Source organism: Paramisgurnus dabryanus, chromosome 1, assembly GCF_030506205.2.
Source record: "Paramisgurnus dabryanus chromosome 1, PD_genome_1.1, whole genome shotgun sequence".
Taxonomy (NCBI): domain Eukaryota; kingdom Metazoa; phylum Chordata; class Actinopteri; order Cypriniformes; family Cobitidae; genus Paramisgurnus; species Paramisgurnus dabryanus.
The window spans coordinates 70,969,333-70,996,969 of record NC_133337.1 but is presented as its reverse complement, the minus strand read 5'-3'; the positions used below and the strand labels follow the sequence as shown (position 1 = coordinate 70,996,969).

Sequence of the window (27,637 nt, the reverse complement as noted above, 5' to 3'; positions counted from 1 at the left end):
TCGCCTTGTTTAGTGGAATGTGATCAAAGCCTGGAGTGGATCGAAATCACGTTCCTCTCTCCACTGTAAGCGTTCTGTAATCATACGCACCAGATCCACTCCGGGTTTTCTGGCTGTATCTCACGTTAAACTGAGGTAAAACTTTATTTCTGCTAGCATGGACATAGGAGAATGCAGGAAGGATCCGATGTTTTGGACATCGATAAAGGTGTATAAGACCAATGGAGATTAACTTGACTTAGCGAAATGAGGAAGATTGGCAAGCCTTTCAGTTTGTGGGCTAAGAAAATCAAACAGCCAGGTAATTTACGTGTCTTTGCACAGTAAGCCTAGGGTCCTGTATTTTGGGGGTAATTGATTTGTCTCGTACGTGATCGTTTTTGACTGCTACGCTGATCTAACCTGTGGCTGATACAACGAGTTTGTTAAACTCATGGGTAAACTTCACTTGGCGCCACAAGAATCAAGAGGCAGTCAGATGACATCAAAATCCCGTGAGAGCGAACCGAGAACTCATTAGACGAGACTGCTTCCGAAATGCTCTCACAGTACTTTGATGTCATCCACCTGCCAGTTCTTGCAGTTGCATGTGCGCATGGTCAAGAAATGTTGACGTTTGTACATGTATCCGCATTTAAAAACAAGTGATTTTAAATTGAAACAATAACAACAGTGTTAAATGCGCTGTTTCTGTATGAGGGGAATAAGCAAGTCGCGCATTCGCTTCTCTTTGAGCTTGTGAGTATTTTTGCCGCTTTATTGTCCTTAAATACACATAAGGTTATGCGTAAAAAATCACGTCTTTGCAAGTATCCTCAAACACGAAGTATCCTCAAACACGACCATTTAGGGCTTAGGAGAAAGTAAACAGCAGAAAAAAGTTACCTTTTTTGCTTATCTGTCACTAATGTTTATCAAACATTTAATCTCTCACTGCTCTTGACTAAATCAATTTACTAAGATATATACATTATTGTTTATTATCCTTATTTCATCACTGACTGTTTATCCGTGAGCTTGAATTTTGTTCTTGTGTAATATACGCACGTTGCGCACAATGCATTGTTTTAAGTGCATAACATTGCACATAAAATAGCACCTCAGCTCTGCCTCTATTGTAAAATAATAATTTGTTGATAAAGGGTACAATCAATCAATGTACAACTGTCACTATGATTACAGGCATCCTGTGCGAATTGTACACAAGTTTTTTTTGAGTTGCTCGTTCAGGGTTTATATTCATACATAACGTTACTGTATTAGAGCTGTGACTGTAAGCTGTTGTGTGAACAGAACAGACCCTGGATTATTCGTTTATGTGTACTGAATAATATGATATGAAAAAGAATTCAGAGAAACAGGAAGTGTCTAATATCTAAGGCAAAAAATAACTTATGGTGATGCCATGCGGGGTGTTTGTTCGTCCGAAGATTCCGATCGCATCGATGTACCTATTGTGACTCCCGGATATAGCGCCACCACCAGGCGCCAGGAAGTGTGTCAGTCACAAATGTGGATTTTTTTTGACAGTTCCATGCAATGTTCTTTTAAATACTCCTCCTAGAATGTTTATGCGATTGACACCAAAAGTGGTCAACATGATGCCGAGACAATATAGATGATAAATTGTGAAGGGATTTTTGATATCTCAAACGATGTTCCCATGGCAATGCGTCAAACTTTACTTTCATTTTAAAGGCATATTTAAGCCTTTCAGTTGACGCCGATGTTCCTTTAAATTCTCCTTCTAGGATATTCATGCGATTAACACCAAAAGTGGTCAACATGAAGCCGAGACATTATAGATGATAAATTGTGAAGGGATTTTTGATATCTCAAACGATGTTCCCATGGCAATGCGTCAAACTTTACTTTCATTTTAAAGGCATATTTAAGCCTTTCAGTTGACGCCGATGTTCCTTTAAATACTCCTTCTAGGATATTCATGCAATTAACACCAAAAGTGGTCAACATGAAGCCGAGACATTATAGATGATAACTTGTGAAGGGATTTTTGATATCTCAAACGATGTTCCCATGGCAATGCGTCAAACTTAACTTTCATTTTAAAGGCATATTTAAGCCTTTCAGTTGACGCTGATGTTCCTTTAAATACTCCTTCTAGGATATTCATGCGATTAACACCAGAAGTGGTCAACATGATGGCGAGACATTGTAGATGATAAATTGCGAAGGGATTTTTGATATCTCAAACGATGTTCCCATGGGAACGCGTCAAACTTTACTTTCATTTTAAAGGCATATTTAAGCCTTTCAGTTGACGCCGATGTTCCTTTAAATACTCCTTCTAGGATATTCATGCGATTAACACCAGAAGTGGTCAACATGATGGTGAGACATTGTAGATGATAAATTGCGAAGGGATTTTTGATATCTCAAACGCTGTTCCCATGGCAACGCGTCAAACTTTACTTTCATTTTAAAGGCATATTTAAGCCTTTCAGTTGACGCCGATGTTCCTTTAAATACTCCTTCTAGGATATTCATGCGATTAACACCAAAAGTGGTCAACATGAAGCCGAGATATTGTAGATGATAAATTGCGAAGGGATTTTTGATATCTTAAACGCTGTTCCCATGGCAACGCGTCAAACTTTACTTTCATTTTAAAGGCATATTTAAGCCTTTCAGTTGACGCCGATGTTCCTTTAAATACTCCTTCTAGCATATTCATGCGATTGACTCCAGAAGTGGTAAACATGATGCCGAGACATTGTGGATGATAAATTGTGAAGGGATTTTTGATATCTCAAATGTTGTTTCCATGGCAATGCGTCAAACTTTACTTTTATTTTAAAGGCATATTTAAGCCTTACAGTTGCATGCAGTTAACTTTTAAATACTCCTTCTAGAATATTCATGCGATTGACTCCAGAAGTGGTGAACATGATGCCGAGACATTGTAGATGATAAATTGCGAAGGGATTTTTGTTATCTCGAACGCTGTTCCCATGGAAACGCCACAAACTTTACTTTTATTTCAGGCATATTTAAGGCTCTTGACGTGCTTAGATTAACCTTAAAGTTGGCACACACATCAGAGTTGTCGGCTGTTAAGTTTGCACAAAAATGTCAGACATAGGCGTGTCTCTTAAGTGGCTCACTGGTGCCCCTGTTTGTCTAAAATGTGGGGTTTCTTTTACCTACAGTCCCCAAATGGCTTAGTAACAACATTAAATAGCCCACTGATATTTACTCACTTGATGCCCTTGCCCACCGTGCATCGTTTTCTCGGACGCATAGTGTAGCGGTAAAAAAACGTGCGAGGGCCCGCCATTGCTGCTTGCAGCTATATTTATTATTAGGGCCCGAGCACCGAGGAGCAGGCCAGAATGGCCTGCACCGAATGGTGCGAAGCCCTATTGTTTTTGCTCGGATTATTATTATTAGGGCCCGAGCACCGAGGAGCAGGCCAGAATGGCCTGCACCGTAGGTGCAAAGCCCTATTGTTTTTGCTCGGATTATTATTTTTATTATTAGGGCCCGAGCACCGAGGAGCAGGCCAGAATGGCCTGCACCGAAAGGTGCGAAGCCCTATTGTTTTTGCTCGAATTTATTAGGGCCCGAGCACACCAGGGTGTGAGGACCCTATTGTTTTTGCTCCGTTTATTCTTCTTCTTCTTCTTCTTCTTCTCCGAAATGGATCGCATTTTTGAGGGCCTAAACATACCCGAAAACTCATGAAAATTTGCACACGCGTCAGAAGTGGCGAAAATTTACATGTAGTATAGGCGTCAGAAGTGGGCGTGTAAAAATGGCTCGATAGCGCCACCTGCAAAATTTCAAGAGAACAGCCCCCCCACTACGAAAAACTTACAGATACGAAATTTGGTAGGATCATCTATTACTCCAAGACCTACAAAAAAGTATCTTGGAGCTAAGCTCTAAACCCCACAGGAAGTCAGCCATTTTGAATTTTCTCTGTCATTTTTTGACATTTCCAAGCGTCGTACTTTAACGAACTCCTCCTAGAGATTTAATCCGATCATCATCATATTTGGTCAGTATCATCTAAAGGCCTTTGCGATGCTAAATTGCGGAGCTTTTGACTTTTCATTGGAGGGCGTGTCCGTGGCGGCCTGGCAAAGTGTAATGTTTCGCCATGAAACAGGAAGCTGATGTAATTCAGGCATACATTGTCCAATCTGCCCCTGACTTCACAAGTTTGATAAGGGTCCAGGCCTGAACACATCAACATGGCATAATTCAGTAACAGTCATAGCGCCACCTAGAGGCAGCAGGAAATACCATGTTTGACGCTGTGACTTACTGCTCCTAGGTATTTAACCATATCAACATCATATTTCACCAGTGTAATCTCAAGACCTTGTGTGATGATAAAAAGCAACGACCTTGACTTTTCATTAAAGGGCGTGTCCGTGGCGGCCTGGCAAAGTATCGCTAAATGAATCGCATTTTGACAGGCTAAACAAGCTCAAAAAGTCATAAAACGTTGCACACACGTCAGAAGTGGCAAAAATTTACATGTGGCATAGGCGCCAGAAGTGGGCGTGCAGAAATGGCTCGATAGCGCCACCTGCAAAATTTCAAGAGAACAGCCCCGCCGCTACGAAAATCCTACAGAAACGAAATTTGGTAGGGTCATATATCACCCCAAGACCTACAAAAAAGTCTCTTGGAGCGAAGCTCTAAACCTCACAGGAAGTCAGCCATTTTTAATTTTTGCTGTGATTTCTGTGCAAATTTTGTCATTTCCAGGCTTCGTACTTTAACGAACTCCTCCTAGAGATTTTGTCAGATCGTCATCATATTTGGTCAATCTCATCTAAAGGCCTTTGCGATGTTAAATTGCGGAGCTTTTGACTTTTCGTTGGAAGGTGTGTCCGTGGCGGCCTGACAAAGTTCTGCGTTTTCGCCATGAAACCGGAAGTTGTTATAACTAAGGCATACAATGTCCAATCTACCCCACACTTCACATGTTTGATAAGAGTCTTGGCCTGAACACATTTCAATGCCAATATTCAGCTTCAGTCCTAGCGCCACCTAGAGGTAGCAGGAAATGCCTTGTTTTACGCTGTGATTCACTGTTCTCAGAGATTTAATCAAGTCATTATCATATCAGGTGAGACTGATCTTAAGCCCTTTGCGATGATAAATTGCGAAGATCTTGACTTTTCGTTGAAGGGCGTGTCCGTGGCGGCCTCGCAAAGAGTGATGTTTCTCCATGAGAAAGCTGTTGTGACTCAGGCATGCAATGTCCGACCTGTCACAGACATCATACGTTTGACAAGGGTCCTGGCCTCAACACATCAATGTTACAACAATCAAATACAATCATAGCGCCACCTGCTGCACAAAGGAGGTGTGGCACTTCAAAGTTCCTTTGAATGTCCGCCTATATTTACCCACTGAAATTTCAATCCCCCTGGTTCATTGCTTTACTAAGGCCATAGAGTGGCGGTGCACATGCGTGCGAGGGCCCTTCCATCACTGCTTGCAGTTTTAATTAGGGCCCGAGCACCGAGGAGCAGGCCAGAATGGCCTGCACCGAATGGTGCGAAGCCCTATTGTTTTTGCTCGGATTATTATTTTTTTTTTTTTTTTTTTTTTTTTTTTTTTTATTTTTTTTAACACTTTTGGCCATTTTGGGTGCCTAAACATACTCGAAAACTCTTGCAATTTGGCACACACGTCAAAGTCGTCCGTCATTGCGACCGGGCAAAGGCTGGAACACGGGCGTGGCACGGGGGCTCTGTAGCGCCCCCTGTAATGCAAAAACAAACATTGTTGCGCAGTTCGGGCAAACATGTACGCACATGTACGAGAGTTGGTACGCATATAGATCTCATCGACCCGAACAACTTTCGCCCTCTAACATTTAAGCTCCGCCCAACAGGAAGTCGGCTATTTTGGATTGTTTAAAAAATGCATGCGTTGAACTTTTAAATACTCCTCCTAGAGGATGCATGCGATTGACACCAAACGTGGTGAACATGATGTCGAGACATTGGACTTGCTAAATTGCGAAGGGATTTTTGATATCTCGAACGGTGTTGCCATGGCGAGGCGACAAATTTATGGCGACATCAGAGAAACAGGAAGTGTCTAATATCAAAGGCAAAAAATGTCTTATTGTGATGACACGCGGGGTGTTTGTTCGTCTGAAGATTCCGATCGCATCGATGTGCCTATTGTGACTCCCGGGTATAGCGCCACCACCAGGCGCCAGGAAGTGTGTCAGTCACAAAGGTGGATTTTTTTTTACAGTTCCATGCGATGTTCTTTTAAATACTCCTCCTACAATGTTTATGCGATTGACACCAAAAGTGGTCAACATGATGCCAAGACATTGTAGATGATAAATTGCGAAGGGATTTTTGATATCTCGAACGCTGTTCCCATGGCAACCTGTCAAACTTTACTTTCATTTTTAAGGAATATTTAAACCTTACAGCTGCATGCGGTAAACTTTTAAATACTCCTCCTGGAGAAATAATGTGATTGACTCCAGAAGTGGTCAACATAATGCTGAGACATTGTAGATGATAAATTGCGAAGGGATTTTTGATATCTCGAACGCTGTTCCCATGGCAACGCGTCAGATTTTACTTTCATTTTAAAGGCATATTTAAGCCTTTCAGTTGACGCCAATGTTCTTTTAAATACTCCTTCTAGAATATTCATGCGATTGACGCCAGAAGTGGTCAACATGATGCCGAGACATTGTAGATGATAAATTGCGAAGGGATTTTTGATATCTCAAACGCTGTTCCCATGGCAACGTGTCAAACTTTACTTTCATTTTAAAGGCATATTTAAGCCTTACAGTTGTATGCAGTTAACTTTTAAATACTCCTTCTAGAATAATCATGCAATTGACACCAAAAGTGTTCAACATGAAGCCGAGATATTGTAGATGATAAATTGCGAAGGGATTTTTGATATCTCAAACGCTGTTCCCATGGCAACGCGTCAAAGTTTACTTTAATTTTAAAGGCATATTTAAGCCTTTCAGTTGACGCCGATGTTCCTTTAAATACTCCTTCTAGGATATTCATGCGATTAACACCAGAAGTGGTCAACATGATGCCGAGACATTGTAGATGATAAATTGCGAAGGGATTTTTGATATCTCGAACGCTGTTCCCATGGCAACGCCGCAAACTACTTTTATTTCAGGCATATTTAAGGCTCTTGGCGTGATTAGATTAACCTTAAAGTTGGCACACACATCAGAGTTGTCAGCTGTTAAGTGTGCACAAAAAGGTCAAATATAGGCGTGTCTCTTAAGTGGCTCACTAGCGCCCCTGTTTGTCTAAAATGTGGGGTTTTTGTTTTACCTACAGTCCCCAAATGGCTCAGTAAAAACATTAAAAATAGCCCACTGATGTTTACCCACTTGATGCCCTTGCCCACCGGGCATCATTTTCTCGGACGCATCGTGTAGCGGTAAAAAAACGTGCGAGGGCCCGCCATTGCTGCTTGCAGCTATATTTAGGGCCCGAGCACACCAGGGTGTGAGGACCCTATTGTTTTTGCTCCGTTTATTATTCTTCTTCTTCTTCTTCTTCTTCTTCTTCTTCTTCTTCTTCTCCGAAATGGATCGCATTTTTGAGGGCCTAAACATACCCGAAAACTCATGAAAATTTGCACACGCGTCCGAAGTGGCGAAAATTTACATGTAGTATAGGCGTCAGAAGTGGGCGTGTAGAAATGGCTCAATAGCGCCACCTGCAAAATTTCAAGAGAACAGCCCCCCCACTACGAAAAACGTACAGACACGAAATTTGGTAGGGTCATCTATTACTCCAAGACCTACAAAAAAGTCTCTCGGAGCTAAGCTCTAAACCCCACAGGAAGTCAGCCATTTTGAATTTTCTCTGTCATTTTTTGACATTTCCAAGCGTCGTACTTTAACGAACTCCTCCTAGAGATTTAATCCGATCATCATCATATTTGGTCAGTATCATCTAAAGGCCTTTGCGATGCTAAATTGCGGAGCTTTTGACTTTTCATTGGAGGGCGTGTCCGTGGCGGCCTGGCAAAGTGTAATGTTTCGCCATGAAACAGGAAGCTGATGTAATTCAGGCATACATTGTCCGATCCGCCCCTGACTTCACACGTTTGATAAGGGTCCAGGCCTGAACACATCAACATGGCATAATTCAGTAACACTCATAGCGCCACCTAGAGGCAGCAGGAAATACCATGTTTGATGCTGTGACTTACTGCTCTTAGGTATTTAACCATATCAACATCATATTTCACCAGTGTAATCTCAAGACCTTGTGTGATGATAAAAAGCAACGACCTTGACTTTTCATTAAAGGGCGTGTCCGTGGCGGCCTGGCAAAGTATCGCTAAATGAATCGCATTTTGACAGGCTAAACAAGCTCAAAAAGTCATAAAACGTTGCACACACGTCAGAAGTGGCAAAAATTTACATGTGGCATAGGCGCCAGAAGTGGGCGTGCAGAAATGGCTCGATAGCGCCACCTGCAAAATTTCAAGAGAACAGCCCCGCCGCTACGAAAATCCTACAGATACGAAATTTGGTAGGGTCATATGTCACCCCAAGACCTACAAAAAAGTCTCTTGGAGCGAAGCTCTAAACCTCACAGGAAGTCAGCCATTTTGAATTTTTGCTGTGATTTCTGTGCAAATTTTGTCATTTCCAGGCTTTGTACTTTAACAAACTCCTCCTAGAGATTTTGTTAGATCGTCATCATATTTGGTCAATCTCATCTAAAGGCCTTTGCGATGTTAAATTGCGGAGCTTTTGACTTTTCGTTGGAAGGTGTGTCCGTGGCGGCCTGACAAAGTTCAGCGTTTTCGCCATGAAACAGGAAGTTGTTATAACTAAGGCATACAATGTCCAATCTGCCCCACACTTCACATGTTTGATAAGAGTCTTGGCCTAAACACATTTCAATGCCAATATTCAGCTTCAGTCCTAGCGCCACCTAGAGGTAGCAGGAAATGCCTTGTTTTACGCTGTGATTCACTGTTCTCAGAGATTTAATCAAATCATTATCATATCAAGTGAGACTGATCTTAAGCCCTTTGCGATGATAAATTGCGAAGATCTTGACTTTTCGTTGAAGGGCGTGTCCGTGGCGGCCTCGCAAAGAGTGATGTTTCGCCATGAGAAAGCTGTTGTAACTCAGGCATGCAATGTCCGACCTGTCACAGACATCATACGTTTGACAAGGGTCCTGGCCTCAACACATCAATGTTACAACAATCAATTACAATATAGCGCCACCTGCTGCACAAAGGAGGTGTGGCACATCAAAGTTCCTTTGAATACCTGCCTATATTTACCCACTGAAATTTCAATCCCCCTGGTTCATTGCTTTACTAAGGCCATAGAGTGGCGGTGCACATGCGTGCGAGGGCCCTTCCATCACTGCTTGCAGTTTTAATTATTATTTATTCTTCTTCTTCTCCAAAGTGAATCATATTTTTGAGGGGCGAAACATGCTCGAAAACTCATGAAATTTTGCACACATGTCAGAAGTGGCGAAAATTTACATGTGGCATAGGCGCCAGAAGTGGGCGTGTAGAAATGGCTCTATAGCGCCACCTGCAAAATTTCAAGAGAACAGCCCCCCCACTACGAAAAACGTACAGATACGAAATTTGGTAGGATCATCTATCACCCCAAAACTTACAAAAAATTATCTTGGAGCGAAGCTCTAAACCCCACAGGAAGTCGGCCATTTTGGATTTTTGCCTTGATTTTAGTGCAAATTTGGTAATTTCCAGGCTTCATACTTCAACGAACTCCTCCTACAGATTTAAGACGATCATCATCATATTTGGTCAGTCTTATCTTAAGGCCTTTGCGATGTTAAATTGCGGAGATCTTGACTTTTCGTTGGAGGGTGTGTCCGTGGCGGCCTGACAAATTTCGGCATTTTCGCCATGAAGCAGGAAGTGGCTCTAACTCAGGCATACAATGTCCAATCTGCCACACGCTTCATACGTTTGATAAGGGTCTTGGCCTGAAACACATTTCAATGCCAATATTCAACTTCATTCATAGCGCCACCTAGAGGTAAGAGGAAATACCATGTTTTACGCTGTGATTTACTGCTCTTAGAGATTTAATCAAATCATCATCATATTTGGTCTGACTGATGTTAAGCCCTTTGCGGCAATAAATTGCAAAGATCTTGATTTTTCGTTGAAGGGCGTGTCCTTGGCGGCATGCCAAAGTGTGATGTTTCACCATGAAACAGGAAGCTGTTGTAATTTAGACATACAAGGTCCGATCTGCCCCCCACTTCACACGTTTGATAAAGGTCCCGGCCTGAACACATCAACATGGCATAATTCAGTAACAGTCATTGCGCCACCTAGAGGCAGAAGGAAATACCACGTTTTACAGTGTGACTTACTGCTCTTAGAGATTTAACCATATCAACATCATATTTCATCAGTCTAATCTCAAGACCTTGTATGATGATAAATAGCAAAGACTTTGACTTTTCGTTAAAGGGCGTGTCCGTGGCGGCCTCGCAAAATATTGTTAAATGAATCGTATTTTTGACAGCCTAAACGAGCTCAAAAAGTCATGAAACGTTGCACACATGTCAAAGGTGGTGAAAATATTCATGTGGTATAGGGTTCAGAACTGGGGGTGTAAAAATGGCTCTATAGCGCCACCTACAAAAATTCAAGAGAGCAGCCCCCCCGCTACGTTAAACGTACGGATACGAAATGTGGTAGGATCATGTATCACCCCAAGACATACAAAAAAGTCTCTTTGAACCAAGCTCTAATCCCCACAGGATGTCGGCCATTTTGAATTTTAGCTTTGATTTCTATGCAAATTTTGTCATTTCCAGGCTTCGTACTTTGCCGAACTCCTCCTAGAGATTTTGTCAAATTGTCATCATATTTGGTCAATCTCATCTAAAGGCCTTTGCGATGTTAAATTGCGGAGCTTTTGACTTTTCTTTAGAGGGTGTGTCCGTGGCGGCCTGACAAAATTCAGTGTTTTCGCCATGAAACAGGAAGTTGTTATAACTAAGGCATACAATGTCCAATCTGCCCCACACATCACATGTTTGATAAGAGTCTTGGCCTGAACACGTTTCAATGCCAATATTCAGCTTCAGTCCTAGCGCCACCTAGAGGTAGCAGGACATGCCTTGTTTTACGCTGTGATTTACTGTTCTCAGAGATTTAATCAAATCATTATCATATCAGGTGAGACTGATCTTAAGCCCTTTGCGATGATAAATTGCGAAGATCTTGACTTTTAGTTGAAGGGCGTGTCCGTGGCGGCCTCGCAAAGAGTGATGTTTCACTATGAAACAGGAATCTGTTGCAATTCAGGCATACATTGTCCGATCTGCCCTATACTTTACACTTTTGATAAGGGTCCTGGCCTGAACACATCAATATAACAACAATTAGTTACAGTCACAGCGCCACCTGCTGCACACAAGAGGTGTGGTACATCAAAGTTCCTTTAAATATCCGCCTATATTTACCCACTTAAATTTAAATCCCCCTGGTTCAATGCTTTACTAAGGCCATAGGGTGGCGGTGCACATGCGTGCGAGGGTCCTTCCATCGCTGCTTGCAGCTTTAATTAGGGCCCGAGCACACCGGGGTGTGAGGACCCTATTGTTTTTGCTCCATTTTACAGGTGAGAGTAAACAAGTATGTGATGTTTGCAATCGCATCTTTTATAATGATACCACAAAGCGCGTCAAATTTGAGGCATCGTGTGTTTGTGTGTGCGTTTGGACGTTGATCGTGTCACACTGTTTGATGAAGCACACACACTCGCGTCTGGAGATAACTTTAGTTACAGTCCCGAGTAAACAAGTAGATTAAAACTCAACACTGATTGCCTGCAGAGACGGAGTCTTCATAGACCTTTTGCGTGTCGACATCACAGTTACGTAACACGCTTATGTGGTGGCAGAAAAACTGTGGAAATGAATGAGACAAGAGTGAAACGAACAATATAACTCACTAGAAAATGTTTTGTTGAGCTGTTGAGTGTCAGAATAGGAATGCCAAAATAGATGACCTTCATTTTTATAGTATACCGTTGTCGAAGACACCATTTGAAGATAAACTTAGGTGTTTATGGTTGCAATAAAAGCCCTCAACCAGACAGACTGGAGTGATGAAATCATCTGAAAATCTTTTCATAATTTGAATAGAAAATAATTAGAGAAGATATCCGGTGTTCTTTTGAAGTCTGATCCCTCTATGTATTTCTTATAGCGTTTTCATCACGTTACGTTTATAATTTATTTAGAAAGATTAAAGATTTGAATTAGTTCATAATACAGGGCTCTAGACTAACTTTTTGCACTGGTTGCACTGGTGCCCCTAAGATTTTTTCATAGGTGCACCAGCACAAAAGTTAGGTGCACCCTAATTTTTGACTGCATCAGATTTATAGTTCACCCAAAAAAGAAAATTCTGTCATAATTTACTCACTCTCATGTTCTTACAAACCTGTATAAATGCCTTTGTTCTGGTGAACATGAATGAAAATATTTTGAGGAATGTTTGTAACCAAACGATTCATGAGCCCCATTCACTTCAATAGAATTATTTCTCCTACTATAGAAGTGAATGGGGCTCATGCTTGGTTTGGTTATTAACATTCCTCAAAATATCTTGCTTTGTGTTTATCAGAACAAAGAAATGTATACAGGTTTGTAACAAAATGAGGGAGAGTTAATGATGACAGAATTTTCATTTTTGGGTGAACTGTCCCTTTAACACCGCTAGTTTAGTGCCCATAGTGGTTTAATACAGAATATAAACATGTAGGCTATTTTATAATTTTCATGTTGTCATTCCATTTTCCTTATACGAGTCATGCACAGTCCTGTTTGATAACCCGCATCCGCGTGATTAAAATAACACTTGACCCGTTATCCGACATCAGCATCGATTTATTTCATACCCGCTCGTTTGACATAAAGACTGCGACCGGCCGCACCGCAAATCGTGAAGTAAGTAGAAACCTTTAAAGATCTTCATGCAGAACATTGACATAAATAAGCACAGCACCATGACTGGACAAATATATTAACATTTAATGTGAAACTTTGTGAGGGTCGGCAGATTGACAGCTAAGCGGTCAGCAGTGTTTGAACACTTGCGCATAAACTAAAGCCTTGGGGGGAATTATTTATAAATGAATCAACAACGCAAATCAAGGAATTAACTTATTTCTCCATTTAAGACAGTCTGGCAGGGCGGTGATAGCGATACAGCAAACACCGAAAAGTTTATTAGATTTGGAAGTAAGATTATGAAGAAAACAGCGGTCCTGACTCCTGGCTTTTTTCTATAAATTGGGCGCACGCGACATTGCTGTTCGGGGTGACGTTCAAATAATTTTTTTCAAAAGAATTATGCTCTGGCTCTGACTTGATTGTAAGAGGCTCATTACCTAATTCCGTCTTCAGGTTCGGACCAGGGCTGATGTGACGGGAGGTTGATGTCAGAGAGCATTGGTTATGATATTCGGATGGATGAGGCATTAACTTAACATTCTTAACGAAAAAGTTGTCAATCGTTCTTTTCCTCTTCTCTTATCATCCGCGGCTACATCCACTCTGTTTATCTGACGGACCAAGGCTACTCACCTCTCTCTCTCTCTCTCTCTCTCTCTCTCTCTGACTGGAGTGCACACACATTTTTAAACGTACACACACGTAGATCTGGACCATATTTTTTCCCTCGAACGCCTGGTCGCACCAGTGCGACCTGATATTTTTTTAAGTCACACCATTGAGAAATTAGGTTGCATGTGCGACCAATATCAATACCATTTATTAAAGTTTTCGTATTCTATTACTTCTTTTTACCTTATATCTTAGCCTATGTCTCCTTCCTGTTTGTTCTAAATTATGATGTTTACTAATAAATATATAAACATAGCACACACACACACACACACACACACGATGTAAAGTGTTAATAATATATAAACAGGCCTATACAAATTAATTTGTATGTAAACATTATAGTTTTAGATCAAACACATAGGCTAAAATAAGGAAGAAATTGAAAACAGGAAATGATGAAATATTTAAGAAATGATATTATACAGAATACATGATAGTATTGCTCTTATAAGTACTTCAGCGATTCGTACTGTAAAAATAATTGATTTACCAATAAAGAACAGCACATATACATTACATACATGCACACAATTAGTAGCCAAGCTATTTAAACTTTTAATTTATTTAAAAAATAAACATAACTTGGTGAAAACGTTATAAGAAACATTACACTTAAGAGAATATAGGGGAAACAGACTTCTATAGAACACCGGATGCTTAAAAATCACAGTTTAACGCTAAAACACTTCACACAGCTATTGATTCACTTTCTGCCACCAGTTGGGCTCCGCCCACAAAAAATGTCATCTCTGTTTGCAAACACGCAAAAGGTCTATTGACTGTGGCGTTGACTAATGAATATGGATGATCTCTGCTCTTCTCTTCAATGGAGCGGGCGTGGCTCGTTATAAATAATGCAGTAACAGGAGAGACGGTACATCTTCCTCTTCTATTACAGTTAACAACGAATTACAATATTTGTTTTCGATTTCACTTAAATCATTTAAAAGCAGACATTCCAAGCATTATGTAGACATTTATCTTTTGTTTCTATCACAAGTATTCGTTAAGTTTCTGAAAGGACGTCACTAAGTGAGAGAACAAACGCGCATCATGTTTATTTTCTTAATTTTGCGAAAAGCACAACATTCTGTTTTTCATGGGAGTGGACAGAAAAAACACTAGACACCTTAAGGTTTTAAATGATGTATAAATCATATCTGTAAGTCCAAAATCAGCAGATTTATCTAAGTCTCTTTGCAGAGTGATTGAAAAATAAAGAGTTTGCGGCGCCTCTGTCGACCCAGACTGTGAAATTAACGATAAAAGAAAATATTTAACTCAGTGATTGACAGCATAATGCAATCAATCGTGTTCCCCTTCAACAGTAGTTAAGCATACGGTTTAGATATATGTATCTTCTTACACGAAGATTATGTAAATGACATACGGTATACACAGTCTTCTGGAAAGCTGTGTTTTTAAATGTGTCATATTTCTCAAATTCATGACTGTTTAAATACACTTGGCATCACATGCATGATTTAAGGTAAAAGTGACACTTTTTCGCGTCAATTCACAATCATTTTAACCATGCAGCTGTATTAGAGCCGACGCCAAACGATCACTGCTACGCGAGCGAGGACGCGATCATACTGACGCGCGCGGATCGTACGCGTCTTTACAAACTAATACGTTTACAATGTATTACATTGATGAAAAAGGGAATTAAACTTGTCATGCCATATATCACTGAAATAAAAGAAAGGGATTAAAATATGTCTGAATCATATAATTCCTACCTGTATGTGAAAATGCACATTCTCCAGAGAGCTCGCGTTGATTCAAGCATTCAGAATATAAAATCCATTTGCAGTTTTGTGCACAAACGTATATGAGAAATATTAATATTCCATCGGATTTAGTATGAAATAATGCTCAATATATATATTTTTTCAATACCGTGTTCACACAGGCAGGCTGCGGCCGAAACCGCATACTGTATAGTGAATAAGATGAAGTTTACGATTCTAAAAATATGTATCCAGGACTCCGCTGTCCATATACGATACGAAGTTTGGGTGGCAGCCGAGGTTACTGCGTCCTCCATGGGCTCGCAGCAGAGTCTAAGGCTGCCGCCTCTTCTCCGGGCTTCTCTGCTTTCTCTTCCTCAGCTCTTCGCTGTATTGTGGCTCTTAAAGGAACACCCGATTCTCTCAACAGCTCTTCGAAATCCATTTTAACCTTAAAACTACATTCCGCCATTGTTATTCAAACTTTTCCACGGAGCAATAGCCTATTAGCTTAGCTTCTAAAGATGGCTGACACACTATCTTTACATTCTGTGTGAAACCACTTTTGAACGTAAAGGCTGCCCTCTAGTGGTAAAGTCTCATTGAAATTTAATTGAAATTTTATTTTTACAGAGGGTTCAATTGGACATTTTAAAGTGGAAATAACATAATATAGACATGTTACTGCAATGTTTTTTTTTATCTTGGGCATCTTCACATTGGAGTCCACAGTTCATATAAAAAATTTGGTTAAGAAATGTTACAGACATATTGAGATATAAACTACTTCCTGTTTTGGCTGCGTCAACGCACATTTAGTTTGGGCTGTGACGGACAAATGCTTCCGAAAATCAAAAATCCTTCTAGTAACTTTTGTGAGGCTTGGTCCAAGGATCGTGTACGTCGAGTTTCGTGAAGTTTGGACAAAATTTGTGACCTGTGAAACTTTTTTAAGGTTTTCTGTTCTATCCAATATGGCGGACGAACGACATGGATCTGTGACTTCATCTTCTCAAGCAACTTACACCGGTACTGCCCGAACATTTTAAAGTTTGAACGGTGTCTCTGTGTCAAACGGTCTAGTTGCTAGAGCTGACACAAAATCTACCCGGGAATAATAATAATAATAACTAGAAAATGCATTTCGGGACGAACTGCAAAAGTGTGCTTGCTCTGGTGCCTCCGATTTAGTTTGTGCATCCTCACATTGGAGTCCCAAGTTCATGTACAAAGTTTGGTTTCAATACGTAAAAGCGTTCCTGAGATATAAACTACTTCCTGTTTGGCGACGTAAAATTTTGGAAAAAAAAATTTCTTTTGATGTTGTGCATCCTCACATTGGAGACCCAAGTTCATGTACAAAGTTTGGTCTCAATACGTTAAAGCGTTCGTGAGGTATAAACTACTTCCTGTTTGGCGGCGTAAAATTCTAGAAAAAAATGTGTTCTTTTGATGTTGTGCATCCTCACATTGGAGAGCCAATTTCATGTACAAAGTTTGGTTTCAATACGTTAAAGCGTTCCTGAGATATAAACTACTTCCTGTTTGGCGGCATAAAATTTTAGTGAAAAAAATGTTCTTTTGATTTTGTGCATACTCACATTGGAGACCCAAATTCATGAAAGCGTTCCTGAGATATAAACTACTTCCTGTTTGGCGGCGTAATTTTTTTTTTCTAAAATTTTTTCTTTTGATGTTGTGCATCCTCACATTGGAGAATTAAATTCATGTTCAAAGTTTGGTTCCAATACGTGAAAGCGTTCCTGAGATATAAACTACTTCCTGTTTTGGCGACGTCGACGCACATTTAGTTTGGGCTGTGACGCGCAAACGCTTCCGAAAATCAAAAATCCTTCTAGTAACTTTTTTAAGGTTTTGTGTTCTATCCAATATGGCGGAAGAACGACACCGATCTGTGACTTCATCTTCTCAAGCAACTTACACCGGTACTGCCCGAACATTTTAACGTTTGAACGGTGTCTCTGTGTCAAACGGTCTAGTCGCTTGAGCTGGCCAAAAAAATCTACCCGGGAAAAATAATAAAAAAGATAATAAAACTTAAGAAGAACAATAAGTGTGCTTTTGCAAGCACACTTAATAAAACTTAAGAAGAACAATAAGTGTGCTTGCGACCTGTGAAACTTTTTTAAGGTTTTCTGTTCTATCCAATATGGCGGACGAACGACATGGATCTGTGACTTCATCTTCTCAAGCAACTTACACCGGTACTGCCCGAACATTTTAAAGTTTGAACGGTGTCTCTGTGTCAAACGGTCTAGTCGCTAGAGCTGACACAAAATCTACCCGGGAATAATAATAATAATAATAATAATAAAACTTAAGAAGAACAATAAGTGTGCTTTTGCAAGCACACTTAATAATAATAATAATAATAATAATAATAATAAAACTTAAGAAGAACAATAAGTGTGCTTTTGCAAGCACACTTAATAATAATAAAACTTAAGAAGAACAATAAGTGTGCTTTTGCAAGCACACTTAACTAGAAAATGCATTTCGGGACGAACTGCAAAAGTGTGCTTGCTCTGGTGCGGTCACTAACGTGATTTGTGAAATGTAAAATTTTAGAATATTTTTTTATCTTGTGCATCCTTGTATTGGAAATCAAATCCTTGCATTGTGAAAGCATTGCTGAGACACACACACACACACACACACACACACACACACACACACACACACACACACACACACACACACACACACACACACACACACACACACACACACAAATGTACACAGGCTTGTAACCAGGGGTGTTTCCAGCATTGAAGGACATCCGGGGCTTAGCCCAGACCATTTTATGTAAATACAGGGATCACTAGCCTACATCACCTGCTCTAGCTAGCCTAGAACCAATTATAATGGCTGTGCTGCACATGTTCAGTGTTTTCTTATAAAAATAAATTAGAATTGTAATTTAAATAATTTTAATTTTGGGTGAACAATCCCTTTAAAGTGCTCTATTTTCACACACTAGTTTTGTAAATAATATACCAAAAATTCTTCTTTAGTACTTAAAGCTCCACTTTGTACTTTTTTGAGTTAATTCTTAGCAAAAACCCATGTTTTCTTTCAAAAGTATGTGCTCATTTATTTGTAATTACTTCCACCCACTAATCAAAGTATTCTTGCAAGTGTAGAATCTGCTATTTAAAATACATACGGTCGAGTCGCTCAACTGGCTGAATCCATGTTGTGCTCAGTTCACAGCTCACCCTTTGCTTTTGAAATGCATAGAGAAGCTACGGTAGCCACCACCAGACAAACATGTCATGATTGGAGACAACGTAATAAAAAAGTTTGTCCGTTAAGACTGTAGAAACATGGTGGCACAAAATGGCGACTTCCATGGAGGGGGACCCTCGGTGTATGTAGATAAAAGCGTCTCATTCTAAAGTAATAAAAACATAACGGTTCATTATGAAAGGTCTTTATACACCCCTGATAATATAGTTTTGTATATTATTTTGCATTTCTGTCAAGAGATCCTTCTAAAAATTACACACTGCACCTTTAATGTAGGCCAGAGTTTACATCACAAAAAATCTACCCGGGAAAAATAAGAATAAAACTTAAGAAGAACAATAAGTGTGCTTTTGCAAGCACACATAATAAGAATAAGAAAACTTAAGAAGAACAATAAGTGTGCAAATAACAAATAACAAACTTCATAATAAAGATAAATAAATTGATGAGACAAAAAATGCCAGTTAGATATATCCAAAGGGAATATTTTTTGACAATCAGACACCGAAGGGCAGAGCTACGGAGCCCGCCTGGTCACCCCTTCCCTTACGAACATGAACCAAAAATGCTAACGGTAGCCGCCTAGTAATGAAATCCCGATCCCACCCTTAAGTCAAATCGCCATCCAAAGTCACGCCTCTTTCAAAACACATGAACATGCACAGATCAGACGGTCACATTTCATGTCTCATTCACCAGTGAGAAAACTTTGCAGTACAAAGTGAATAACACTTCCAAAATAACCAACAAAAACAACTGGTTTACATCAGAATTAGTTTAAGCACACGTTCGATTGTGTAGACGTAGTAACTATATCGTTATGCTAATCCGGAAAACGAACACAAATTTCATAAGCAACACAACGTTTCATCAAAGTAGAATATCTGAATCCATCTCAATACAAACATATCACGTACCTACCTTACCAAAATAAACAGTGCAACGACCCTTTCAGACCCTTTGCCTCCTGTAGCTGTTTGCATCTCATGGTAAAGCAGTAAAGTTACCGATGTTCATTTGGGTTTTTGCTCTTGCTGATCCAGGCAGTTTTTGCTGTTGTTGTTATAGAAGATGTCTTTAGTTTTGTTGCTCCTGTGTAGGTTGTCAATTCAGCAGAAAAGTTTGCTGTTCTCGCTGTTTACAGACAGCGGGCACGTGAACGTGCCGATGACGTATGGTGTCTGCGTGGACTCACTGCGCGGTGGGAATTCAAATTACGCTTACGGATGAGGGACATAAAAGGAAACATCCGTTCGGACTGAAATCTATGATTTGCTGAACATTTTTTGGTCCTACGCCTTTCACAGATGACATAAATTTTTACAAATACATTTAAACAACTTAACACAGTGATTGCTATCAGAATGTGAGGAGACTTTTAACCAGCATAACTAAAAATGTTTCAGGATCAAATCTGTTACCCTACCTTTAAATGCGCTTGCCCGATTAAAATCATTTTATGTGTAATTTAATCTATAGATTAAACTCGTTGCGTTTATATTCTGGGCGCACCTGTTTCCCCTTACACAATTTACTAATAATTGTATATATTAACTCTTTCACCGCCAGCGTTTTTAAAAAAAGTTGCCAGCCAGCGCCAGCGTTTTTCATGATTTTCACCAAAGTTTAATGCCTTCCAGAAAATGTTCTTCTTTAAATATATAAACATACAATATACCAAATGAAAGAACAGACCCTCCTTTAAACAAAAAAAAACGTTTCATCCTACCTTTAGTGGTTCTTATGCGATCAGCTTTTGAATATGGGTAGGTTTTTGCAAAAACACAATTTTTTGAGCAAAAAGCAGAGATAATTTCATTTTTGTGACGGACTTTTCATAGAGATCCCATTCAGAGCGATCTTTAAAACAGACACTGACATGCAGCAGCTTGCCATAGGGCAATACTTCCAGGTTTAAAAAGTGGCGGAAGGGCGCCACCTGGTGGATAATAGCGGTATTGCGGAAAGACGGAAAATCTCGTCATTGGCGGGGAAGCGTTTTCTCTTAATTGACGAGATATCTCGTCAATGGCGGGGAAAGAGTTAATTGAACTGTCTTAATGAATTAAGCATACATATTTTTTCACGTTAGTTCCCGAATATCCCAGTTTGACAATTTGTTAATGTTCACAAAATTAATATGAAGGGTGATTAACTCTTTCCCCGCCATTGATCTCGTCAATCAAGAGAAAACGCTTCCCAGCCAATGATGAGTTTTTCCGTCTTTCTGCAATACTGCTATTATCCCGCAACTTTTTAGACCCGGAAGTATTACCCTATGGCAAGCTGCTGCATGTCCGTGTCTGTTTTAAAGAACGCTCTGAATGGGAACTCTATGAAAAGTCCGTCACAAAAATGGAATTATCTCTGCGTTTTGCTCAAAATGTGGTGTTTTTGCAGAAACCTACCCATATTCAAAAGCTGATTACAAAAGAACTACTGAAGGTAGGATGAAACGTTTTTTTTTTTTTTTTTTTTTTAAAGCAGAGGGTCTGTTCTTTCATTTGGTATATTGTATGTTTATATTTTTGAAGAAGAACATTTTCTGGAAGACATTAAACTTTTGTGAAAATCATGAAAAACGCTGGCGCTGGCTGGCAACTTTTTTTAAAAAACGCTGGCGGTGAAAGAGTTAACAGTTGACTTCTGAAAGTAATTAAAATAACAAGATAATAGGTTATCTTATAAGAGGTTATCTTTGCCCGACATCTACAATATGTTATTGAAAAATAAATTACATCATTATGGAGAAATGAGTGCTTGCAGAATATGTAACTGTACTTTTTTTGACATGCTTATCAGCACATTACTTTTTTGTTTCATCAACTTTAAAGATGAATATTCTCCTTTAGAGATGGGCAATTTTCAGCAATAGCACATTATATTACAATTTTTGAGCTCATAAAAAAGATTTTTCGATTATTTAAATGACTTTTTTATGTTTTTTTTGCACGTTTAGTTTTGGTGCAATTTCATCAAAAGCTTATAATTAGAAAATACACACAACACGCTTAACTTATATTTTCTATATGATAAAAATGTTTTAAAAATACGTATTCTTATATGATACGAATAACAATATGATACATTTATATTGCAAAAAATGATTTAGATATGGAAAGAGGAATTCTTCTCAACTACCACCAATAAATTAAAAAAATTCTTCTTTAGACCGAACAAGAAAACGTATGCTTACAGTCTATGTATGATATCTTCTTTTTTTAGTTTAACATATTTTTATTTATATGCATTTAATAATAGGCTACCATAAGATCATAATGTACACACTGTAAAAAATGATTCAGTGGCTTTGTAAATATCTCTAAAATAAATGATTAAAGTAACTTAATAAAATCTCTTAATGTCAGTGATTTTTTTTGTTAGACAAACCAAAATAAATTACTTAAAATAGAACAGATATTTTTTGTAAAATGTACATATTTTATATGACGTATACGCCTTAATAATATAAGTATTAAATATACCGATTATTTTAATCAATATATTTTTTAAGGTCAGAGTTATATATTTAAGTTTTTAAAACCGTAGTAATTGCATATTTCAAATTAATATTATTTCTATTTAACATCAACTCAAAAAATGTGTACGTTTTACGCCTAACTTGAAGTATGATTTACTTATATTTTGACGTTGATATTTTTTGAGTATATGTAGACACAAAATAAATTAAAAATAAGTGGAACAAATGTTAATTAAAAAAATCCCATAGCCAACGGTTTTTAATCAGCAACAAAGAAACTGCGCCTTTTGCCTTTGACAAACACCTCAGAAAATCCTCGAATTTATGAATATTTACGCTCACAATATGATTTTATTTCCTTACTACAAAAGTATAACACATTATACAAATTCTCAGTGAAATTTATTCAACACCATTGCATACTTTTTATCATGTTTCATACCATGTAAAGGGAAATATGATAATATAAAAAGTAGCCGACTGTACAGTAATGCAGAAAAGCGCATCACAACGATGTTAAAGCTATTAAAATGTTCAGATGCAAAAATGAACTAAATGTAAAATTAGATAAACTAGTTAATGATATTGCGTAAATGCTCTTGGTCTCTTCAAAGGTCTTCGCAAATTATTTTGTTATAAGACTCCGTTATCATACCTCACGTCTCTTCTACTGTAAGTACACGGAAAAAAATAAGACAAATGATCTGCGTTTAAGTCGGATTTTATGAAAAACATGTGACTGTTTATGTAACTGGCTAAAGAAAACTTAGCCAACGAAATGTTTGCCAAAAAGCGTACATTTGTATGACATCAATGTCTATCACCTAAACACCGATAATCCGTGTCATGTTACTTCAATATCATACAGTATACGCTCAGCATGAAGTCGAGCACACAAATTGTCGTTGGTATGGCCTACATGAATCACGACTGCCCTCTACAGGTTTTTGTATTTCCTGCGTCCCCCAGCCCGGCTCCGCCCTCCTACGTGCTTCCGCTTAATTTAGAGTTTCGTTTTCTCCTGCAAAAATCTGCAGGTCCAATCAGCGAACAGAGGGGGGTGGCTAAAAATGATGACGATGAGGTTGTGCATCAGATTGAGTTGTAGTTCAGTAATGGCAGCGGAGAAAGAAGTGAGAAAAGCTATTCGGTCCGTTGTTGCAAAGCTGCAGAGTATACAGAAGTTAAAGCCGGAGCAAGAACCAGGTTTGCTAAGTTTTGTTGGTCTGATTATTCGTACTGTTTCCGGACGGTTTCAGCGCATGATATACGTCACGACCTCACGTTAGCGACTGCGTATGGCAGAACCTGAGTGACTCTGCGCAGATCCAATAGTTTTAAACTTCAACAGAGGACCCTCCTTAACGGAAGTAACGCTGAATAGGAGGGTGGCCAGACTCTCTGTACAAATGAAATGAATGTACGAGAGTCTGGTTGGACCAGGCTAACCGAATGCATTTTTAAAGCCACATCTGTAGTTTATCCCTTTAAAAATGCATGGATTTTGAAGGATATCTACAAAAATGGGAAAAAAACTTTAAAAGCGATTTTCTCAGGTTTACAGTTGAAAAAAGAGTGTTTCAGAACCTGGCAAATGCTCAGGTAAGCCACGGTTGGTTAAATTAACTCTGAAAGATTTTTGCTTATACAAAATTTAAGGTTTGTTTCATGCCAAACCCACAGTATACAGTCAGATCACAACACCTGAAATATAGCTTATGGCACGATTTGCATGGATTATAATGCCTACATGTTTAACCTCTTTAAAAAATTATGATTAAAACCTGGATTGAAGTGCGATCCAGTGACGTGCGAAGTGCGGAAGTTCCATATTACAACAAACACCAAAAACATCACGTTTGTTTTGGGAGCAGTGCATGTACTTATTTGAGTATAATGATAGAGTAAGTATTGTGTTGAACAGTAAATATTCGGACACTATTTTGAATAACAAATTGTCCTTTTCTCCAGACAAATAAAACTTATCTATAGAGTCATTGCTATCATTTTCCCTTTAATGCTGGTTTAACTCCCTAAATGGGATAATCAAGAATTGAGAGTTTTGATAGAATCATAAACCAAAAAATAGAATGTCGTTATTGTCACTGTACAGAATGTAATTAGGTCTCTCATTTAAAGTGCACATGCATACAAAAACATAATACTATTAATAATAATACTAATAATAACAATAATACATAATAGGGAGTAATCAGATGTCTATGGCCCAGATATATTGCACGCAGGTTTTGGGAAAAGTCCAAAGCATCCGGTGGTCTGGTGGTACTCTTATAAACACCAGCAGTGTACATTTAACACTGGTGATTTTGCTTGTGTAGTACATGATTTCTGCAAACATGGGTAAAATAAAAATTTAAGACAAACAATGAAGACACAATGTATGACTCTGAGGTACGAAATTCTTTAACAAAAGCAATGGATGTTCTCATGTCTTTGTCTGGAGAATGGTCAATTGGCTGTTCTTCAAGAGGCAGTAATATCTGTTAAATAAAGAAGTCAAACATACGATCAAATACACATTTGTTTACTATTGAAATGGTTATGTTTTTAATTGAAGTGTATTAAACATCGTTCTTTACCCAGATTGCAGGAACAACATTCATTGTTAAAAAAGTTTGGTACATGGCTTCTGCAAACAAAACAAAAATACAATTAAACTCTATAAAGGTAAAATAAAAGATTAAAACAAACACTAAATGCAAAATGTATTACTCTTGGGTGTTAAATTCCTTTAAAAAAAGCATGTGAGTATTCTTAAACAAGGTTGGTTTTGTTACACAATAAAAAAGCAAACAATTCTGGTCTTTTAACAACACAATCTTGAAAACTACCAAGCACTGGCCAGGACTGAAGAGATCCATCAAAGTAAAACCATCTATATTAAGCTAAAACTTGAATACATGCCTTCCAAGGATATGAAAAACATTGTTTTACTAAGATAAAATAGTAGAAAATAGTCACTTTGCTATCTGTTATCGTTTCTCACAAATGCTGATTTGTTGTTTTGTACACAAATGGTGGCATTATGGGAAAGGCAGTCCATTTTACAAGGTGTATTGAAAGCTGTTAATGTTAAATGACTACTGTTTCCAAGATGCATTGCAATATACATCATCGTTTTAGGAACGAAAGCAAGCACATCATTGCTAGGGTTGGGTATCGTTTGAATTTGAACGATTCTGGTTCCGATTTCGACTCCTTGTTTCGATTCCGGTTCCTAACGATTCTCGATTCCGATTCTTTTAAGAGGCAGGGTCAAAAAAGTTTGATATTTTAAATGAGCTAGCTAACCAATGGTCTTTCTGAAGGAAATAGTCTGACTTTCTCCATCAATTTAAATATGAACTTTTTACATTTTGTGAACTTTAATATGAATTTCTCACAGGGCTGTTTTCAACTACAATATAAATATCAAATTTATGAACTTGCATATAAATATTATAAATTATGAATATATTTTCACAGGGGTACACTTTCCGCAAGAAAGCTTTATTTTTAAAAACCTCATGAAAACACATTTACACAGGAGTGTATGATGCTGCAGGTATGTTACCGTGCTTCCACTGATGGGCTAACCTGATGCAGAATAGAAACAATAAAAAACAAACCCGGTCCAGATTAGGAGCAGGTACAGTATAAAATCAGACACAGTTATTGTTTAGAAAAAGTATCATATCTGCCTTCTCAGGCAGTATGCCTGAGCATTTTAGACAGATAGTATCTCCTGCTGTGGAGATAACACGCTAGCTCAGCACATTGCGGAGTTGTGGAGTCACCAGCCTAGCTAACGTTCGCAATCTCAGTTCATAAATTGTCTATGAAAAAATATGTTGGCCAATTTGTTAGCTGCCTCAATGTTGGCGCAAGACATATTATTTATTTATTGTATATGTATTGTTTTACTTGCCGGATTTGGACTGCAGTGCAGTCACTCCAGTGCCAGGCTTGGGGTCGGAGCAAGAGGCAGCGGAGGACGGTCAGCGCAGGGCGTCATCATGTTCAACGTGCACCCTCCTATGCACGAAACAATTTTGCCACAAATGCTGCATTTTGTGAAATCGCACTTTGGACCGCCGACGCACGCTATCCATGTTTGACTTGCTAGGTTATACATTTCTGGTAGACACTTCTTCGTTGGTGTTCAGCTGTTTGTTTTTTCAGTCGGCGGACTGTGAATCGAAACTAGAATCGAAATGTAAACTTTTGAATGATTCCGGGAAAATTGCAAAGCTAGTCCCGGTTCCAATCAATACTCGATCCCCAAGCCTAAATTACATTATTATTAGTTACTAGTATTTTTTTATTGTTAACACAATTTAATGTAAAGTCTTATTTATAAAAAAACTGCTTAAAGACTAAAACAAACTCACATACTTATCCCATTCATTCATTATTGTCTTAACTTAAAACTTTTTTTTATTTATAAATCAGATTTTATATAAATAAGTTTTGAAAAGTATTGAATGCGAACATGTGAGAAGGTACATGAAAGGCGATGCAGCGTGTTTGTCTAAACAGTCACATGTTATGAAATTGATTATTTTACACACACATTTCACAAAGTACATATTGTAAGTGTAAATATTCATAAACTCAACACTTCTGAGGTGTTTTTGTCCGCAAAAGGTGCAGTTTCTCTTTTCGATTAGATGTATATGCCTTAATAGTATACATTTTACATAAAAATATCTATTCATATAATAATATATCATTTAAATGAATAAATATGTAAAACTAAATAAAAAATATATCAAACGCCGACTGTACAATATGTAAGCATATGTTTTCTTGTTCGCTCCACGTGGGTTTAAATGCCGTTTTATATATATATATATATATATATATATATATATATATATATATATATATATATATATATATATATATAAAGATGCTTAGTACAATATCTTTGCTTCTGACAAGTTTCTGTAATAAATCAGTAAATCAATCACAAAACGTGTTGACAGTGGCGAATAAAATGCTTGTCAATTTAAACACAGCAGAAATGTGTATAAAACCATTTTAATTAACAATATCTGAACTGTGCTCTTTTGCATACTTCTAATTTTCTGTTATTGTTGTTTGTATGTATTTTCAATGTGTTTAGATGTTAACTGTTTTTACCATGCTTTGTATAGTACTTTTGTCTTGTGACTGTTTGAAGATAATCTTTATAAATAAAGAACTAGAACTATATCAACTCAAAGAAATTTCATAATATAACACCATGATGATATTTTCTTATATTTCTTTGTCATAGGTATCAAAAGGAATACTGTGAGTTTAAGCGGCAACAACTAGAGTTGGATGATGATATTAAAAGTGTGGATAATCAGATGCGTTACTGCCAGATTCAGCTGGATAGACACAAGAAGACCAATGTTTTTAATGCCACATTTCATATTTGGTTAGTATATTTTCATATATTATATTTCATATTATATAGTCAAGACTTACTCAATAGTAACTCGGTT

The 27,637-nt window shown here is 38.2% G+C and overlaps 1 protein-coding gene across 1 annotated transcript in view; it reads left to right on the top strand.

The window, feature by feature from the left end:
- Window positions 1-27,637, top strand: part of becn1 (beclin 1, autophagy related) — a 521,809-nt gene that overhangs the window by 376,596 nt on the left and 117,576 nt on the right. The window contains exon 8 of the mRNA XM_065253401.1: window positions 27,424-27,570. Coding sequence (XP_065109473.1) covers window positions 27,424-27,570 — 147 coding nt within the window. The remainder of the gene's footprint in view (window positions 1-27,423; window positions 27,571-27,637) is intronic.